The sequence below is a fragment of the Schistocerca cancellata genome, chromosome 10, assembly GCF_023864275.1.
Source record: "Schistocerca cancellata isolate TAMUIC-IGC-003103 chromosome 10, iqSchCanc2.1, whole genome shotgun sequence".
NCBI classification, from domain to species: domain Eukaryota; kingdom Metazoa; phylum Arthropoda; class Insecta; order Orthoptera; family Acrididae; genus Schistocerca; species Schistocerca cancellata.
In genome coordinates, this window is record NC_064635.1 from 77,822,500 (window position 1) to 77,844,767 (window position 22,268).

Here is a 22,268-nt window from a genome sequence, read left to right on the forward strand (position 1 = left end):
ACTATGTTTTCCAGGGATGATGTTAAAATTCAAAATCATGACAATAGGTTTAATAGAAATGATGAAATCTTACTAAATGGAGCATCAGTTCTACCATTAAGTCTAAACTCTGTCACAGGAGACAAAGCAACTGTAAATGCAAGTTGTTTGGGGTCATACATTTTCTGACTGTAGTACTTCCCAATCTATTGTACCTCAGAACCCTTTGATAACAGGCTAGTTTCATACACCTGAAATATTAGTACAACTGATGTGGATCTTCGTTAATTAATTATTATGCTTCTCAGGGGCAGATATCCTACATACCAAATCATGAGAAAAATTGTAAATCTTAATAAAACAAGTAGAGTTAAAAGAAAAGCAGTAAACTGTGCTATGAGTAAATGATTATTAAAAACATAAAAGCCTGAATACTTCAAGTAACAAACAAAGCTTGTTTCCTTAATTTTCAGATTACATTACCAAGATGGCTAACAATTTTTGATATGCTTAATTCACAAAAGTGGGTCTAATATTTCATTGTGATGAATTATATTACCATTACAGGTAACAGAGCTAATGGCAGTATTGCGCACATAGCACATACTCAGTCAATATCAAATAACAGAAGCTGAAGTATTTAGAATACTTGAGGAACAGAATACTTGATAATGAGTCAAATTGTTTCAGTCAAGAATCTGGAATAATAACTAACATTTTCACAATTTGTGTCAGCTTATACTTAGTTCATAACACACATATGTAATATTTTTAGAACAAATTATTCTAATGTTTTAGAACCTAAAATAATTTACAACCACATCAAATTAGGTATTCATGAACTACATGATACATGAACTCAGAGGACAAATATAGCTAATGTTTTGAAGTTATTTTTCAAGTATGATCTTTAGATTTTGATTGTATCGCAGGTTTTGTTGCTGCATTCTCTTAACTACCAAAGAGAGAACCAGGACACAGAGACAGCTTCAAGTAAATTCAAGTTATAAGAGAGTGTTTCTACAATTTCAATGTGATGTCAATGTACTCTCCTAGAATGTGTGTGTGTCTTCCTTGATGAAGTAAAACCAAGAAGCCCCTTTACATCAATTGTTTTCCACATGAGAAGATGCACATATGTTGATTGTAATGTATTATCACTTATTTTATTGCTTAAAAATCTTAAAGCAATCAAAAAGCTGTATAAAAACACAGTTTGTAAAGTGATATCAGTCCAGGCATTGCTAATATAAATGCTCAGTTCAATTTCAGTCAGTTAGCAATGCAACAAATCATGCTATAGCATGCCTGCAGAGAAGAGGCTCCTCATTTTTTTTGTTTTTTGTTTTTAGTTCATTTTGGAAGATACTTGAACTCACTAACAGGATATAGACATTACATAGCTTAAAAATATTTAGAAAACTTGCCAGGAATGAGAACCTGTTTCAAGCAAACATGAAATTATGTTGTACTATATGAACTTTGATATAATGTTTCTTTAAATTTATTCACATCAAAAGTTCAAATTGATTATGTAAAAAAGTAGAAAAATGAAATATTCATGATTTAATATGTTCCTTTAGTTAAGTTCTGTTTTTAATGCTGAAACATCTTGTAACAACCTGGTCAATTTTAAAATGGGACATTATTTCAAACAACTTTCTTGAAGTAACATAAATTGTACTCTCTCAACTTCTGTAGTAAACACCAGAAACAAGCCACAGCAGCAAAAATTATTTAAATTCATACTACATACACACTTTTAGAATAGCACAAACACTCAGTATCATTTTATACACTTTTAACAACAATAAACATTATGCTGTATCAGTAATCATACACACACACATATTATCAGTGTAATACATAAATATCAATTTACATACATTGTACAAAGAGATTCTACATATAACATACAGCAGTCAGAGACTGATTTGGTCAACAATGAAGTACCTTCATATTTTATTCCAAAGGCTTACACACATGTTAAGTGAGAATCCTCCATTTCTCTCTCTCTCTCTCTCTCTCTCTCTCTCTCTCACACACACACACACACACACACACACACACATACAGACACTGTCTCTCTCTCTTTCACACACACACACACACACACACACACACACACACACACACACACACACAAACTCAATCTCTCTCTTCCTCTCCCTCTCCCACACTCCTCCTCCTCCCACCATAAGCAGGTAATGTGCAGTTCTTTCTACAGAAGTAAAGCGTCATAATGTTCCTCTAGGAAATGACTACTAGAAGTTTTAGATTATAAGGCAGTCAAACTTCATGATAGTAGTGGTGCACAGAGAAGTGTTATAGTACACATTTCTCTGAAAGTGAACTACAGAGTTTCACACTGCAATTGCTTTACTTGATAACAGCTGTATAACAGGGGGGTATGTTTCTTTTATTAAGCATAGGACAAGTACTGAGTTTGAGTAACATCAAATGTAGGAATTCATTAGGAACATTACGGGACATATTCTTATTAGACTCCAGCATTGGAGATGCTCATAATGTACAGATCACACAGCACTCTCTTCTCACTGTGTTTTCTAAAATCAGAACTTAGAAACAAATATAGATATACCTGCATAACAGCTGAAAACTTACACACAATATGACTAAGGTAAAAACTATTACAGCATCAAAAGATTCCAAAAAATGAGAAAATAAACTGTAAAGTGAAATACTCCGCTAAAACAATGGTGTGTATTCCGTATGTGTAGAGCCTTTACCGTACATCATCATTAAACACAACACTAAAAAAAATGCTGTTGCAGAAAATGGACACTGGCAGTGCCATTAATAATATACCAAACTTTGAGCAGAACAGCAGAATAATGTTCAGATGGTATCTAAATTTCTTCTATAACACTCACTCTCACATCTTCTAATCGAGGGTGACTACTGGCGATGTTTTGTCTCATTCCCATTTGGAGAGCCCACCTCAGGAGACTGCGTCTCATCCTGCTGAAGAGATTATCACATAAATGTCACTGCTAGGTGTAACATGTAACAGCAATTACAAATGAAACAGATATGAGCTTCTACTTTATGAAATGAAAATTGAATAATTTGAAAATTGTATGATATGAGATTAATATGCCATAGTTCACATTTGGAGTGATCTCACTACAACTTAAGCACATTACTTGAGTTTGGAAAGGAAGATAACATAAGGCTTGTCCAAATAATGATGATGGTAAAACTAGCTGACAAGTAGATTATAACTTTTTGCTTTTGAAAGTTTTATTTATTTGCCATTGATCATTTTACCTCAGATAGGCTTTGTCATATGTAAATAACTGTAGTATAGTCAAATTGTGGGTACAGCTACACTCTTAAATACTAAAATCAACATTGTTTGTATCAAACGAAAGCCTACAGCCACACTCTTTCCTATTAAAATTGAAACTGTCAGGATCATAGAACTCTTTTTGTGCTGTAACATGGGCTTTCTGTAAGCCAGTTAAATAAGTTTTTAAGTGGCATCGATTGTAGAGAGAGAGGAAATTTACTAAACATTTTGAGGCATTCACTTTGTGGGAATTTCCTGTTTTTGCTAGACTGTGCCTTGGAATATTTGGAAGGGTCCAGACCAGATTAGACCAGATCCTGTGTGATGTCATCACTCCAGATGGCATCTATCCTTGGGGACTGTATCCTTCCCTAGATGCTGTTTGTATCTCTTTACTGCAATGGCATCTACCAGCAGAACAATGCAACATGTCACACAGTTTACATTGTACACACATAGTTCAAAAAATGCCAGAATGAGTTCATTGTATTCCCCTCAGCACCAAACTCCCCAGAATTAAACTAGATCAACAATCTGTGATGATACTTTGATCAGGCTCTTGGCAACATGGATCATCAACTGAGAAACCTAGTGCAGCTGGCCACAGCACTGAATCAGCATGGCTCCATGTCCCTGTCAATACCTTCCAGAACCTAATTGACATCCTTCCTGTATGTTTCACAGTAGGTTGTGTTGCAAAAGGTGGTTATTCAGGCTTCTGACAGATAGTTACATTAATGTGACTGGACAGTGCATCATAGAGGGATAATTACTCTTACCTCATCTCTCAGTTTCCATGTGAAGTAGGAAAATCATGACATATTTTTGAAAATTTGGTTGATATTTCCTTCTCAGTTCAGTTTTGCATCAATATGAATTCCTAAAAGTTTGATGCTTTTTATAACTTGCCTGTACTCCACACAAAAAGTCAACAGTTTGTATTAACTTTGTGTAATGCTATAGAACGTAAAGGCATGAAACATTTTAGATATTCATATTGATCCCAAACTGACAAGGGAAGAATGTATCACCCAGATGGCCTACTGGGAATTGAGAGAACTGGTAAGTAGTAATCTCTGTAGGCTACATTTGGGGCTTTTTCAGTCATATAACTCATATGAGGACATTACCCTCATATAATATAACTACATGCCAGATTAGAACTCAAAGCTGGACACCCACCTTTTTTGGACAGTGCTTTTTACTGAGGGAACTATTCAGGCATAAGTTACCACTCACATCATAATTTTTATCTGCCAGTACCACTCTTGATAGGGTATAGTATTTTTTCCGAGTTAAAGTGATGACAAAGTATTTTGAAAAAGAACTCCTTGTTCAAAGTTAATCTGGAAATAGTACTGATGAAAGTTATAGAGTAATAATATATGGTGAGAGGCCTAAATTTTGTCTGATTAAAGAATCTGTAATCTCATTTCACCTAGATAAATAGTGACAGTGAGTGTTCATTGGAAATGGAGGTGCTGTCAAAGAGTACCCCATGGAAATGTGATGTGGCTGATCTTGTTCCCTATATGCATTTGGGCTGAAACCTAGGTAAAGGTTGGTTTCATTACCACAATCGAGGATTATAGTTTCTTATATGTTAGATTGTCACGATTGCTGACTGGGCTGCAATGCTGAAAGTGCAAAAAGTCATTTACCTCTTGATTGATTAAATGATTGATTAACTGAGAGGGGTTATGGGACCAAACGGTGAGGTCACATCAGTCTCGCAATTCCAAACTTAGTCACAGAAGAAAGGCAGTCCACTAAAAGTGGACAGATCCAGCCAGGGGGGTCAAATTATAAAATATTGAACATTAAACACACACAGTAAAGGCATAAAATCTAAAAATTGGTAAAAAGGGGGTGGCCATGGGGTCACAGACTAAGAAGACTGTAAAAGAAGTCTCAGCCACAACTAACCTGCCCCTGCTCCAAGACTAAAGTACAAACTTGTAGCTGGAAATACAAACCACTTTCAGAAAGGAAACAAGGACCAATTCAACCATCAGTGGATCATCTGCTAATATTAATTTTAAGGAATCGGGAAGACTACACTTAACATGAAGGGATGAAAGAGGGGGATATTCCACCAGTATGTGGGATATCATCAGTCTGCCACACGCCAAACTGCAGTAGACTCCTTGATTGTGTGGAGCTTATTACTATGAGCGGTATCACTCCAAATGGCATTCCAATTTTGGGCAAAGAGATATTTGGCATAGATCCGCATATCTGCATATCATGAAAGGAAATGAGGGGTAAGTATCTACTTTTCTAGCCAAACGGTCAGCTAGTTCATTCCCTGGGATGCCCACATGATTTGGGACCCAGAGAAAGACGAATGAACAGGCAGAATGCTCAAGGGCAGAGAGGAGGTCATGGATAGCAGAGACCAATTGATGATGAGAGTAGTATTGGTCTATAGCCTGCAGGCTGCTCGTGGAGTCTGCACAAATTAAAACACTGTGGAGGGAGGCCTGAGAAACAAAAAGGAGGGGCCTGTGAATGGCTAGAAGCTCTGCTGTGAAGACACTACACGTTCCTGGCAATAAATGGTGTTTGAAGCCAGTAGGAGATGTGAATGCATATCCCACCTGATCGATTGTCTTAGAACCATCTGTGTAAAAGATGCTGGCACTCTGGAACTCTGCAAGAATGGCATATACAAGACAACAGAAAACCACAGGAGTGACAGAAATTTTAGGACCCTGGAAAAGATCAGTCCACGGTCTAGGCACTATCGAACGGGTGCTATGGGAGGAAAGATACGGGGTGCAGACTGGTGAGTGGAGATGGAGATCCCAACAGGCGGAAGTGAGACACATGCCAACCGGCAATCCCACCCATGGGCAGGTGTTAGGAGGGAGACATCCCTCATTGCCGAAGAGCACAGGTATACAGGATGGTCAGGAAATTGGCAAATGGCGATTGCATAAGAAACAAGGAGTTGGCTGTCATATGTGTAGAGGGGGAATCCCTGCTTGTGTGATGAGACCATCAATGGGACTAGTGGGAAAGGCACCAATAGTCAGATGCACACCACAATGATGGACACAGTCAAGCAGTTTCAAAGTGGAAGGAGCTGCTGAGCCATAACCCTGACTACCATAATCTAGTCTGGACAAGACCACAGCATGGTAAGGATGGAGAAGAATGGAACGGTCTGCACCCCAAGATGTGTGGGCCAGGAGATGGAGAGCATTAAGCTTCTGCATAATGTGCTCTTAAGGTGAAATGTGGGGCAGCCTTGTCAGATTGTTATCAAAAAATAAGGCCCAAGAGACAGGACTGTGCTACAACATCGAGGAGCTGGTCACCTAAATAAAGATCTGCAGATCGATGACAAAATTGCATAATCTGCATTTTGGAGGGAGAAAACTGGAAGCCGTGAGAGGTGGTCCACACATAGGCCCTTTGGTTGGCACCTCGGATGTGGTGCTCAGCAGATGGTACTGAGTGGGAGCTGCACCAGATGCAAAAATCTTCAATGTACAATGCTGGGGTAACCAGAGTCTCAACAGGGGTCATGAGTCCATTGATGGCACTTAGCACAGAACACTCTGGGATATTGTTCTTCTGGATCTAAGAGGCACTGAGTGAAGTACCAACTCAAAACCGGAAGAGCCAGGTAGATAAAAACTCATAGAAAAAATCGGAAGGGGACTATGGAAGCCTCGTTCATGGAGGGTAACTAAAATGTGATGGTGCCAAGCCATGTCTTATGCCTTATGTAGTTCAGAGAAGACTGCGACAAGGTGCCGGCAGAGAATAAAGGCCTGTCAGTTGGCTGATTCAAATTGGAGTAAATGGTCAGTTGGAGAGTGTCCTGCCTGGAAGCCACACTAATATGGGGACAAAAGACCCCAAGATTTGAGTACCCAACATAATCTGAAGCTGACCATCCTCTCAAGCAATTTGCAAAGTAAATTCATCAGTCGAGAGACATTGGGTTCTTCCTGGGCTTAAGGACGGGGATAAATATACTGTATCACCATTGTGAAGGAAAAGCATCCATGAGCTGAATGCTCTTCAAGGCCCTGAGGAGATGTTGCCTCTGGGGAATGTCCAAGTGTTGGATCATCTGGTTGTGGATGGAATCCAGTCATGGGGCCATGTCTCAGGAAGAGGTAAGAGCTTGCAACAGTTCCCATTCAGTGAAGGGTGCATTATAGGGTGCAGCATTTCTGCTAGAGAAAGGTAGTAGGATAGGAAGAGGATGCTGATGCCATCGCAAAGTGTGTTGTGAGGTGTTCATCGAGAACCAATGGATCAGTACACAGAGCACCTTGGAGGTTAAGACGCTGGATAGTTGACTGTTGCTGGTGGCCCAGAAGGCTACAGAGCTTGGACCAAACCTGCGATGACAGGGCATATGTCCCCAAGGAGGAAACATAGCACTCCCAGCATTGCTTTTTACTCTGCTTAGTAAGGTGACAAGCCTTAGCAGAGAGATGCTTAAAAGTAAGGAGGTTGATCTGTGATGGGTGTCATTTAAATTGCTGTAGTACCTGTTGGCAGTCCTGCAGAGCAATGGCAACATCCTTGGTCCACCACGGTACTGGTTGATGACAAGGGGCACCTGTGGATAGGGGGACAGCAGAGCCAGCAGCATGAAGAATAGTGGCAGAGATGCCTTGTACAACTACATCAATGGAATTCGAGAGGGAGGTGATGAAGTTCACAGTAGACATATCTAAAGGCCAATTGACCCCGCAGAATGCCCAATGTGAGGGCCTGTATGCCTGGCAGCAGCAGGGGCATTATAGAGTCACTGGAAAGTGGTCACTGTCATAAAGCTCCTCATGGGAGGACCAATGTAGGGAAGTAATGAGAGCAGGGGAGGAGACTGTGAGATGAATAGCAGAGAAGGTGCGAGCAGCATTGAGCTGGGTAGGAGAACCATCACTGAGGAAATACGAATCGAGGTCTATGATAAGTTGGTCAATTAAGAGATCCCTAACCATGAAGTGACACTCCCCCACAGTGGGTGGTGGGCATCAAAGTCCCCAAGGAGGAGAAACGAGGATGGGAGTTGGTTGGTTGGTTTAAAAGGGGGGAAATGGACCAAACTGTAAGGTCATCAGTCCCTTGTTGCGAGTAGAACAGTTACCCAAGGGAAAGAAGAAAACAAAGAAGACATATGGCACAATAACAGGAGAAAGGGAGAAAGGAAGAACCAGAAGAATGACAGAAGGACAGCAAACACTACAATGGACAAAACAGGACAAGAAAATCACAGAGAGACACGAGAAACAGGAAGAGGAGATTAAAAACAAGAAAGCAAATTACCACAGCTGGATGACCATGAGAATAAAAAAGGAGAAGCCAGCCACACATTAAAACGTCCACCCTACAAGCCCTAGGGTGGAGGACACAGAGGAACAAAGGACATGCGCTAAAACTCAGATCAAATGACAAAATCCACCCATGAATAAAACGTAAAACTAAAGCTGTTGTTGAGGCATTGTCACCCAACACCAAACATAGCATGCTGGGAAAGTTAAAAGTCCGCTGCAGATCGACTAAAAGTGGGCAGTCCAGAAAGAGGTGGACGACTGTCATTTGGGATCCACAGCAACACTGAGGTGGGTCCTCGCGACGGAGGAGGTAACCATGTGTGAGCCACGTATGGCCAATGTGGAGTTGACAAAGGACAACTGATTCCCTGCAAGAAGCCTGCAGGGAAGACTTCCACACATTTGCAGTCTCCTTAATGACATGCAGTTTGTTGTGCATAGTGTTATGCCACTCCGTCTCCCAAAGCCAAAAATCCTTGCAGTCTAAGACAGAGCACAGGTCAGTTTCAGAGATGCCCATCAGCAGGAGTGTTTTCCGTGTATCCTGTTTGGCCAGCCTGTCAGCAATTTCGTTGCCTGGGATTCTGACCTGTCCTGGGGTCCAAACAAACACCATTCCAGGGCAGAGATGGGCTCCTGGATTTTCGCTACCAAAGGATGGTGAGGGTAGTACTGGTCAATAGCTTGTAAGCTGCTCAGGGAGCCAGAACAGATAAGAAACGACTCACAAGAACAGGAACGGATGTACTGAAGTGCATGAGATATGGCCACAAGCTCTGCAGTGAATACACTGCAGCCAGCAGGCAAGGAATGCTGTTCAATATGGCCTCTGTGAACATAGGCGAAGCCAAAATTACCATCAACGATTGAGCCATCAGTGTAAACAACTTCACAGCACCAGAACACGTCAAGAATCGAGAGGAAGTGCCAGCAGAGAGCGGTGGGGTTAATGGAGTCCTTAGGGCCATGCAAAAGGTTCAAACAAAACTTTGGCCAAGGTGTACACTGTGGAGGTGTACGTAAATGGACCTCAAGCAGAGGTGGTAAAGGGAAGGACTCCAGTTCAGAGAGAAGGGATTGCACATGAACTGCAATCATGAGCCCTGACCTGGGCCGACAATACGGGAGATGAACTGCTGCAGGTGGGAAAAGGAGACGGTAATTTGGATGCTCAGGAGAACTATGAATGTGTGCAGGCATAACTGGCGAGCAGTTGTGCATTTCAAATCCACAATTGAAGGACTCCAGCCTCCACCAGGACACAGATCACCAGACTCATTCTGAAAGCTCCTGTTGCTAGGTGACCTGGTTCGAGGAAACGTAATACTGAGGGCACCACCAAACTATAAAACAGACTCCCATAGTCAGGGCGGGACTGAACAAGGGCTCTGTAGAGCTGCAGCATTGTAGAGCGATCTTCACCCCAGTTGGTGTTGCTCAGGTAGTGGAGAGCATTGAGGTGCTGCCAGCACTCCCACTTAAGCTGACGAAGGTGAGGTAGCCAAGTCAATCGGGCATCAAAAACCAGTGCTAAGAATTGATACGTCTCCACTACAATGAGTGGATCATTATTAAGATAAAGTTCAGGTTTTGGATGAATGGTATGACACTGACAGAAGTGCATGACACATGACTTTACAGCTGAAAACTAGAAGCCGTGGGCTAGAGCCCATGACTACACCTTGTGAATGGCTCCCTGTAGGCGCCACTCATCAACACCAGTACTGGAGGAGCAATACGAAATGCAGAAGTCATCCGAATACAGAGAAGGGGAGACCGACGGCTCTGCAGCTGCTGCTAGGCCATGGGAGGCACCAACTTGGACACAGAAATTATGGAGCGACAGGAAGTTTTCGATAAAAATCGGGAGTGGGCCCCAGAGACCCCATTCATACAATGTGGAAAAGGATATGATGTTGCCAGGTCGTGTCGTATGCTTTACGTAAGTAAAAAAAGAATGCAACTGGATGTTGGCGTCTGGAAAAGGCTGTTCAGATGGCAGACTCAAGGGACACAAGATTATCAGTGGTAGAGCAACACTGGCAGAAGCTGCCCTGACATGGAGCTAGTAGGCCACGTGACTTCAGGACCCAGCCCAACTGCCGACACACCATATGTTCCAGCAGCTTACAGAGAAAGTTGGTGAGGCTGATGGGCCAATAACTATACACATCAAGCGGATTTTCACCAGGTTTTAGCACCAGAATGATGGTGCTCTCCCGCCATTCCGATGGAAAGACGCCATCGCACCAGATCTGCTTGAAGATGATGAGGAGATATTGCTTGTAGTCAGATGAGAGATGTTTAATCATCTGACTGTGGATCTGATCCGGGCCAGGAGCTGTGTCAGGGCAATGTGCAAGGGCGCTGAGGAGCTCCCACTCTGTAAATGGGACGTTGTAGGGTTCACTGTGGCATGTAGTGAACGAGAGGACTTTCCTTTCCATTCACCGTTTGAGCATGCAAAAGGCTGGGGGAGAGTTCCCCAATGCGGAGGCTCAAGCATAGTGCTCAGCAAAATGCTCGGCAATCATGTTTGCTTCGGTAGAGAGCACACCATTGCTGTTAACGCCAGGGACACCTGCTGGGGCCTGGTATGCAAAAAGACATCTGATCTTCGTCCAGACTAGGGAAGGTGACGTATGGCACCCAATGGTCGACACGTACCTCTCCCAACATTCCTGTTTCCATCGTTTTATAAGCAGGTGAATGTGGGCATGGAGCCATTTAAAGGCTATGAGGTTCTCTAGGGAATGGTGCCACTTATGTCACTGTAGAGCTCGCTGACGCCCTTTAATTGCCTCAGCGACTTCTGGTGACCACCAAGGGACTGTCTATCGCCAGGGGCACCCTAGAGAATGAGGGATCGCATTTTCTGCCACAGAAATTATTGTTGTAGTGACTTACTCAACCACTCCATGGCACCACATGGGGGAGATTCAACAGTGACAACAGAGGTGAAGGCTACCCAGTGTGCCTTGTTTAAACCCCATCTGGGTAGACGTCTGTGGGCATGAGACCAGGGAAGTGACAGGAAGATGGGGAAGTGGTCACTACCACATAGGTCGTCATGTGCTCTTCAGTGAGTAGATGGGAGAAGGCCAGGCCGAATATATGCCCTGTGCCATATTGAGATGTGTGGGGGCACCTGTATTTAAGAGGCAGAGGTTGAGTTGTGACAGTAAATTTTTGACCTCCTTACCTCGGCCAGTAAACATGGAACCATCCCACAAGGGGTTGTACATGCTAAAATCTCCCAAAAGTAGGAAAGGTTTAGTGAGTTGATCAATCAGTGCAGCCAATACATTCAGGGGTACTGCACCATCTCGAGGAAGATATACATTGCTGGCAGTTATTTCCTGTGCCGTCCTTATCCTGACAGCCTCACCTTCAAGAGGGGTTTGAAGGGGCACAGGTTCCCTACCTACAGAGTTCAGGGCATAGATGCAAACTCCACCTGACACTCTATTATAGTCACTATGGTTCCTGTAATATCCCTTATAGCCATGGAGGGCAGGGGTTTGTATTGCCAGGAACCAGGTTTCCTGGAGGGCAATGCAGAAAGCAGGTGTAAAGCTTAACAATTGCTGTAGCTCAGCCAGGTGGTGGGAAAAACCACCACAATTCCACTGGAGGATGACGTTATCATGAGACTAGGAAGGCATGAAACACTCAATGAGGTAGTCTATGCCTCAGGGTCACCTGCTGCCTTTGACTTATTTCCTGAGCAGTCTATATCCATTGTATCTGAGGGTCTGGCAAGATCTAGGTCCTCATCAGATGCCAGAAGCTTCACCTCATCCTCAGATGAAGAGCTTATAGGCAGCGGTGGTGTGGGTACCACCGCAAGTCCCTAGGTCATGGGGGTCTTCTTTCTGGATTTCTCTCACTGATTCTTGGGTTTCTCTGGTTGGGAGGGCTTCACTGGTACAGTCTCCGGGACTCAGGATGATTGTCAAGCCCAACGACCAGCTGCTTTTGGGCACTTCAGCCACTGGCAGATGTCATCTTTCCCACCAGCAAAAACCTGGGAAGGGACTGACCCAAGGGACTGCTTTCTGGCAAGAGTGGGGACTGGTGTCCCTGATGGTTGGGGGACAGTGCTCCTGAGGTAGGTGGTGCTGGAGCAACAGGGAGGGAAGTGCCCCCACCACCAAGGGCCAGGTGCAGTCTTCCAGCTCTGAGAGCCGACTGGAACTTGCGAAACTGATGGGGCTACAACTATTCTCGTAGTGGTGGCATAAGAGAAGTTCATAGCCACAGGATGTATGTGCTCAAATTTACTCTTGGCCTCAGTATAGGTCAGTCTGTCCAGGGTCTTGGATTCCATAATTTTCCTTTATCACTGTAAAATCCTGGTGAGCAATGGGAATGATGCTATTTGCAGTTGGCACAGATGGGGGGTGGGGCTCATGGAGTATTGGGATGGGATGAATGTCCACAATCTCGACATGCGATGCTGGAAGTACAGCGGAAAGACATATGGCCAAACTTCCAGCACTTAAAACATTGCATTGGGGAAGGGATATATTGCTTGACATCACAGTGGTAAACCATCACCTTGACCTTCTCTGGTAATGTGTCACCCTTGAAGGCCAAGATAAAGGCACCATTGGCACCCTGATTATCCCTCAGACCCCGATGGATGCGGTGGGTGAAATGAACTCCTCATCACTCTAAGTTGGTGTGCAGCTCGTCGTCCAACTGCAAAAGGAGGTCCCTGCAGAATATAGTATCCTGGGCCATATTTAAGCTCTTATGAGGTGTGGTCATAACAGAAACATCCCTCAGCTTGTTGCAAATGAGTAATGCCCATGACTGGGCAGAGGATGCCATTTTTATCAAGACTGACTCTGACCACATTTTGGACAAGCCCTCCACCTCACAAAACTTGACCTCTAAATGCTCTACAAAAATCTGTGGCTGCATTGAGACAAAGGAGACCCCATCAGCTTTCATTCATATGAGGTACTGGGGCGAATAAGATTCGCTGCCATCCTTAGCCTAGCATTCTTCTCATAGTGTGGCCAGGGAGGGGAATGATTTAGGATCATACTTACTTGTATTGTACTGAGACTTGGAATGCTTAGAGACTGCTGGCATTTGATCACCAGCAAGTGATGATGTGGTACACTTCATCACGCATCATATACCTTGATGCCACCCACTCCGACCAGGCACCCTCCCCACGGGCACCACCAAGCCACAACAAAGGCCACCTGGCAGGATGACCATTTCTGGGAGTCCCGATGCCCCAGGGTGACAGGCATCTACTCCTTGGCATACTTGGGGAGTTAAGAGTGCAGGCATCAGCAGAGTGATCCCTGTGTAGTCAGGCATCTACAACCAACAGGGTATATGGCAGCCCCACCGCAATGGTCTGGCTACCGTGCTGGATATGAGGTGCAAGGAATTCCGTGGTCCTCGTCAGTGCAGAAAATGACACAGCATAGTGGGTGGAGGAAAAGGCACCCAGGCAGGTGTCCTAACTCAGGCGGTGGAGGATGATCGGGACTGCAATTCCACAACGAGAAAGTTGGCTAAGGATCTCAATGCACAATGGACATGATGCACCATGTAAGGTGCCTTTCCCAAATTGGCTTGCTCTTCAGGAAAATTTTGAAAAATGGAGGTCAACCCTACAGGGGACAATCACATGAAGGCCGAAAGGTGTGACACTCCTTTTAGTTGCCTCTTACAACAGGCAGGAATACCTTGGGCCTACTCTAACACCCGGACCCACAGGGGTGTGGGTATGGGAGATGCTGGATGAGGGTAGACAGTTCAGCATAAGGAAGTGGCCTACCTGAAGAGAGGTAGATATTGCAAATGGTGATTGCTGGAGTCATTTGCACTCAGCCCACTATTGCTTCCAAGTTGGTACATAGTGGGATCCAGTCACTAATGACATTGGCGTGAACCAAAGTGCAGAGCCTACCACACACTTTCCCAGGGCCAGCATGGTTCTCACAGAATGCCTGATAACCGCAAATGTTGGAGAGTGGTCATCACGAAAATGTGTTTCCTGAAGAACAAGACAAAATGCAGAATAGGAGGAGACAAGATGTTGCATTTCTGGTAGGTGATGATAGTAACCATTGCAGTTCCATTGGATCATCATTTGGTGAGGGTCCAAGTTAGACATAAAGAAGCCAAGAAAGTCAAGAGGAGGTCATGTCACTTGGTCAGGAGTTGTCACTGACAAGGATAGGGTGACATCCATAAAAAAAAAAATGTCAGACTCAGGTTGTGAGGGGGGAGATGGCACCTCTGGAGGCACCGAGGTTGCCTTGTCTTGGGATTTATGTTTCTTCTTCTTCTATTTCAGAAGTGGAGGAGGGCAAAGCACAGAAGGAGTACAGGCATCTGCAAGATCTGGAACAGAAAGATAGTGGGTGACTTTGGGGTGCACACATGATGTGTCTCATGGCTGAGTGGTGGTAGGAGTCTGCCAGCCTGAGAGACGCCAGGGAGAGGGGTCCCAGGAGGGAGCCCAATCACTAGGAAGTGCCGAAGAAGGTGGCACTTCTTCAGCCAGGGAGGGGGAGCGGCTCCTGGACAGGGAACTGCAGGGGAGAGGGAGGGGGAGGGGGAGGGGGAGGAGAGAGGGGGACAGGCCTGGGGTAAGGAAGAGGGAGGAGGAGTAAATGAAGTAACAGAGGCAAAAGTTGAAGATAGTGACACTGCATGGAATCTCTCATACTTTTGGCGGACCTCAGCATAAGACAGGTGATCTAGGGGCTTTTATTCTTGGATCTCCTTTTCTTTCTTGCTAGCCGGGCAGTTCAGCAAGTGAGGAGAGTGGCAGTCAGCACAATTGACACTCACATCCTACTAAGAGACTCCACTTCACTAAACCTGTCCTTGATATTTTCCATGAAAAACAATCGCTTTATGGTGGTGAATGTGTCCCCATCCATCCTAGAGCAGATGAGGTAACGGGGAATGGTTTCATCCCAAGATGGCGAGCCTGGCTCTCCTTCCTTGATGCAGCCATGGAAGGGAAGGTTTCTGGATCATACAAAGCAGCATTCAATGATCCTTTGCCATTTGAAGAGACAGCCATTTGAGAACAGCCAGATTTTTGCTGCTTCATGTGCCAAGCATTCACCCTCATACCACCCACACCAACCAGGGGCTCTCTCCCTGAGCGCCACCCAGCCACAGCAAGGGTCATTTGGCACAACAGCTATTGCTGGGCAAAATCCAAATGCAAAGTTTGTGAGGTTTTTACAGACCCTCAAGAGGAATTACTAGCTCAATACTTCATAAAAGCCTTAAATTTTCATTATGGACTCTCATATAACTAATAACACGAACTAGCATTCATAAATGGTACAGAAAAGAAGCTTCTTGAGGAGCTAGGATGTAAGGCATATGTCAGGAAAGTGATGGAAGTATGGATTTTTGCAGAGGCAGCAGAAGCTATAACTTTTTAGACCTAAGAATATGATTTTAGCAAGGGATGCAGCGTTTAATCAAGTAAATGTTAATCTTTTGACTGTATTAGACAGATTTAAGTTCACTCTGGACAGGATAATGAGCTTGAATAGGTGTGGCATTCCTACCATAATGCAGCCTCCTAAAGTTATTGCACAATGTGGCAAGAAGCAAGTAGGAATGGTGGCATCACAAGAGAGAGGGGATGGTCACACCACCAGCATTCATTTTTTTGTGAGGCCATATGAAGGACAAATTTCTGGATGGTGCACCAACTTGAAGTATTGGAGTGGCCAACAAATCTGAATATATAACAACCAAATTGTTCCTTGAAGTTCTGAAGCATATAGCTAAGCAGATATACCTCTCAAAAGATAGTCATACTTCTGGCCAACTGTGCAATTCACATCATCATTGGCATTGACAGTTTGTCCAGGAATGTCAGGGGCATTATATGGTTAGAGCAAAATACAGACAACACATTGTGGTCTTTAGATCCAAAGTGAATAGAAAATCTCCAAAGAGGTACAACATTTCAAAATTAAAAGAGAAGGGAATATCCAAAAAGTATGAAGCAGCATTGCGGAAGATTGAGTCTAGACAAAACTGGACATTGGAAGGTATTGTAGGAAAGTTGACTACAATGAAAGATGTTCTACAAGAAACACCAGAAGTAGTTTTGAATACAGGAGAGAGGGTGGAAAGGGCAAGATGGTTTGATGAATATGGTAAAGAATCAGTAACAGGGATAAATCAGGCAAGAAAGGAAATGGTGAATGGGGCAACATGCTCTAATACAGGAGACTTCATGAACAAAAGGAAACAGGTAGACAGAATCTGTAGAAGAAAGAAATGGGAATCAGAGAAGGAACAGATTAGGGAGCTAGAAGAATATAACAACCAGGAAACAAGGAAATTCTACAAATCAGAGAAGAAATAGGTTACAGACCTAGAAGAAGAACATAACAACCACAAAGTAAGGAAACTCTACAAAAGAGTACTGTATTCAGCAGAGATGAAGAGGGAAGCTTTGTATGAGGAGAAGGAACTCAGATTATGGACTTGTGGGATGAATATTTCAATGAACTCCTGTACATTATTACTGAGATAGTAATATTGGAAAAAACTGAAATAGAGAGTGATAAGCCATGGATGGCGCAATGTTAGCCAGGACAAAATACTGTACACATGCCAACAGTAGAGGAAATTAGTTTGGCAATCAAAGGCCTGAAGAATAATAAGGCCCCAGGGAAAGACAACATTTCAGCAGAGATGATCAAGGATGGGGGTTGAACATCTGACATGTCTTGTTCACTAGCTGTTCATTGAAATATGAAAAAAAAAAAAGAAGTGATGCGAGACCAGAGGTATATGTCCATTATTTGTTGAGTTTGTAAGAAGGTCAAAGCAAACTGTGAAAATTAGTGTGGCATCACTTTGCTTGGTGTTGTGTACAAAGTCTTAGTCAAAGCCATTACTGAGAGACCCACCCCATTCGCAGATGAGGTACTTGGAGACTACCACTGTGATTTTTAACAGGGCAAATAGCTTCACTATAAGGCAAATAATGGAAAAGTGCTAGGAACATAATGTGGACATACACCAGCTCTTCAAAATTTACAAATGCATTATGGTAGCTTTAACCCTTTGTTGCCTGACGGTACTTAAAAGTACCAGTAAGTTTTGACTCTCATTATTTTCTCGTGGTGGAGTTTCGTGATCTGAGAGCCTGTCGGTACGTAACAGCAACTCTGCTCTACTGTTTCATAGATGTTATTGTGCAATAGATAGACCTCTCTGGCGGTCAGAGCTTGAAATTGTTTTTCGCGCGCTGCTGTGAAAACAGAAGATTGTATGTGCTTGTTTCCATGGTGTTGCCTGAATTTGTGCGCAATTTATTGAAACTTCCGTTGAGTTTTCCATTGTACGTACTTATCTTCTTTGTTTTTTCATAATAGTTTGAAGCATTACGTTACATGTGAATGAGATAAAGTGGAAAATATAAGGCGGACTTATTAGTACCGTCAGATTGTGTGAACACTTTATTGTAGCAACAATGCGTTACGTCTCACTAGTTGTTCTGTCCACTTTTTCTCACATAGAAATCGGTAAATACATTTGCCTGTGGAGCAATTATAAGAAACAGGAAAGGTTTGCCAGGCAATTTACCTAAAGAAAAATGTCTAAATCAAATCACAGAGAGTCATCTTTAGACCTAACAGTATTTCAATCGAAGGAAAATAAAGTAGTGTATTTTGCGTCAAACTTCCATGGCACTGAACAGAGCGCAGTGACAAGAAAACAGAAAGATGGAACTAGTATGACTATACCATGTCCAGTTATTGTACGTGATTACAATAAAAACATGGGTGGTGTGGATCATGCAGACAGATTACGTTCAGCTTATGGTCTTGACAAGCGATCAAAGAAATGGTGGCACCGTCTCTTCTGTGGAGCAATAGAAATTGCTTTTGTCAATGCTTACGTCATTTTCAGTGATCTACATGGGGCACTGCCACTGCTGGAATTCAGGCGTGCTGTGGCACTAGGGCTAATGAATGAACAGCAAGTGCCAAATCTCAAAAAGAGAAACTCTGTTAAAGATGAAATAACTCTCCCAAAGAGAAGGAAGGTTAACTTTTCTGTTCCGAAGGATGTACGTCTTGGCAACAGAGGCAACCATTTTGTAGTGTTCAGTTGTAAAAGAGGGCGATGCGAAATTTGTGCGAAAAATAAAATTCAGTCGAGAGCACATTCACAATGTGGTACATGTAAAGTGTATTTGTGCTGCAATGAGAGAAAGAACTGTTTCCTACAATTTCATGAGGTATCACTAAATATGTGATACATATATACTGTCAAAAATGTATAACTAAGTTACTATGTATTGTGAAGTTGCTCTAGATTAAATATATGTGAAATTTAAAAAAAATTCAGAAATATCATATTTCTGTTAATTAATTTTCTAATGTTAAAATATTTAATATTTATGTGGAATAAAGTACAACTTATAAAAATTGGAGCATTTTTCTGCGTATGTTGTGATTCTGTCCATGGAGTCTGACGGTACTTCTGAGTACCAGGAGAGAAAAAAGTTGTGAAAAATAAAATTAAATTTTACAAAAAATCCTACTGTCATTTGAGGCCACAATAGCATAAATTCTGCAAAGAAAATGTTAAAAAGTACATTTTTTCTTATGTCAGGAAACAAAGGGTTAAAACGAAAAAGATGTATCAGACCCTGATAGATATGGAATTTTCATATAACTTAATCAGTGTGATGCAAATGACCCTCAGCAGCATGAAAATCCAAGCGAAAGTAGAAGAAAATCTCACTAAAGAATTTGAAGTTAACCAAGGGCTACAGCAGGAGGATGTGCTATCCACACTATTTTGCTACATAGTGTTGGAGAGAGTGATGAAATCAAGAACCCAGATGACCTCTGTTTATCAATGTGAACTAAAAACTAACACGTGCTGATGATGTGTTTTGGTGTTTAGAGGACTGAAGGAGCTGGAAGAAGGATTTGTCACACTAAAAAAGGAGGTAGAAGAGTTGGGGATTCAAATAAATGGCACCAAAACACTGCATCTTTTTGGATACAACTTTTGTTAAAGTAAAATACATTGGGTCCAGTAGAGAAAACTATAAGAGATATGAGAAGTTCTGGTACTTAATGATAATGGCATAAGTGAAAAATAAAAGCAAGGATTGTCACAGGAAATACAGCTTACTCGGTCTCAATTCAGTCATGTAGCCTGAGCAGCAAGTTGAAAGTGACTGTCTATCGAACAGTTGTATGGCCAGTGGTAAAGTATGGCTTAGAAATGTGGACAATGACTGTAGCAGAAGAGGAGTTCCTGAGAAGATGGGAGAGGAAAATATTAAAAAAGATTTTTGGAGCAGTGAAATGGAGAATAAGTAAAAACAAGAAAAAGGAGGAACTATACTGTTATGCTGACCTTGTTTCAGAAATAAAGAGCAACAGATTAAGCTTGTTGGTCCACGTAGAGCATATTTTGGAGGAAAGATCTGTCAGGAAGGTCTACAGGGGAAGTCCAGGTGGCAGAAGGTGGAAAGGGTGACTATGAAAACAATGGCAAGATGATGTGGAGAATGACTTGAGAAAGATGGGAGTGAGAAGGTAGAGGAAATGAGCAGAGGATTGTCAAGACTAAGGTGCAATTGTCAGAGATGCTGAGGCCCTATATGAGCTGTAGCTTCAAGGAGTAAGTAAGTATTCTTTTAAAAGTCTTTTTGCCAACTGACGTGAAACTACAAATTTGATGTGAGGAAAAGCATGCTTTGAGAGGTGAATGATGACTTAATTTACAAGAAACAAAGCAGAATACACCCATGCAAATCATGTATATATTTTATGATTGTGTGAGGGCTCACACCACAATATTAAAACAAAGAAAATACACAATTTTACGTTTTTGTGATGTGTTCTCTGAGTTACGGGCCCATAGGCCACTACCCGTCCCCACCTTGTGCCACAGAAGGACTACCCAGGGGTGAAAATCAGTGAGGGGAAGGTAGTGCCACCTCCTTACCACATGCTGGTTCCATTACCTGTGTATTGTGCTTACACAAAAGTAGAGTTTTAAAAAGAACAAACAGGTCTTTTACTGGGTAGTAGTCATGGAAGGGGAATTTCAGAACTAGTTCAGAATTCTTTGAGACACGTTTACCAGGTAACTATTATTTCTAAGCACATTGCTTAGTGTTATCACTTGTGACTTAGGTTGTATAGGGAAAGATTGAGGAAAAGAAGATCATACAACAACAGTAGGCCACACAGGTTACATTTTTACCATAACCTTCATCGTACAATTGGACTGCAGAAATTAAGGATGATGTCACCAGACTACAGGATGATTCCTTAGAAAGGATTTTAAAATATTTCATTTGTTCCAATACATAAATGACTATAAAACAACAGAATAATGAAGTGACTGACAGCTGGTTGTTTACAGGACAGCCACCATTGCAACAACCAACTAGAGTAAGAGTTCAGTTAAACCTTCCGTCTCACATATAGTCATCATAGTGCTCTGCCACATCACCAGTCAAATACAGGTCAGCTATGGACGACAACTGCAGTCAGCAACATTACTGTTGCAATGTGCTCTTTCTGTCTGTGTAGTAAGTTTCTCCTACAGCTTATGAGAAGCTGACTCTAAAATTGCTTAGAAAATTAATAAGACTACTACGATCCTGAAAAGTGAACTCAATATAGCATGTTAACGAAGGACATATGAATATTCTCACAAGGGTCACCTTTGACCCCAAACACTCAGAGCCACATAAAACCAAGCTTAGAATAAACTCAGCCATTAAAAAACCAGTGGTCTGTGTCATTTCCATGCAAGACATTGCATTCTCTCACAAGTGACATTATAATAGAAAGAAACAAAGTAACAAGATGTCAGTACCATAGGAGGGAAGCTACATGTAATTCAATGATATCAGTGTATCATTACATTTTCAATCAACAGTGCCAAAAACCCTCTGCATAAAGTAATTAAAACAGCAGCAGAACACCCATATCCTACACTCTGAGAGTGCTTTATTAGTCCTCATAGTGCAGATGAAGCATTTTGATGAAGTGGTTAAAACAAAATTGACAAGGGCAATGTGCACTCCTCACTAAATCCACGTTTTTACATTCAAATTTACTTTTGCATTCAAGCAGTCCAATATCAAAAGCAATACTAATTACATTTTCAAATGATGATGAGGGTATGTCAATCCTGTAACCTGCATTTTAATACGTATACAGCAACACAGGCATATACTTTGGTGCAGAAAATTGATTGTAAATCACAGACTGAAGTTTTGTGATGAAATAATGATTATGTATCTTCATTTGTGATTAGGCACATTGTAGCCTTACAAAATCAGCAGTCCTTTTGATATAGAGCTTATGTTACCATAAGAAGTAAACATCAAGAGAGTGGCAATATTCTGTTGTTTTTGGTGGCAATATCTCCAGCATAAAATATTTTTTTGGAAAACTTGCACCCAGAAGGGTACAATCTATATGACCTAACCAGGAATCACACAACAACAGGCTTTTTCATTTGTTACATGTTCACCAAGAACTGAAGTTAGAAACATATCTTTAGTCGTTTCTCCACTTTTGCTTGCCTCTACATCAATGTTTCGTAGGCAGGCTATTGCAAGTTTCTATGATATAATGGAGCTGAACATGCCTTGCAGCTCTTGA

General features: G+C 42.3%; 1 protein-coding gene across 1 annotated transcript in view; it reads right to left on the reverse strand.

The window, feature by feature from the left end:
* Positions 1-2,086: 2,086 nt before the first annotated feature.
* Positions 2,087-22,268, reverse strand: part of LOC126106138 (serine/arginine repetitive matrix protein 2) — a 230,265-nt gene continuing 210,083 nt past the window's right edge. The window contains exon 20 of the mRNA XM_049912381.1: positions 2,087-2,964. Coding sequence (XP_049768338.1) covers positions 2,899-2,964 — 66 coding nt within the window. The 3' untranslated portion in view covers positions 2,087-2,898. The remainder of the gene's footprint in view (positions 2,965-22,268) is intronic.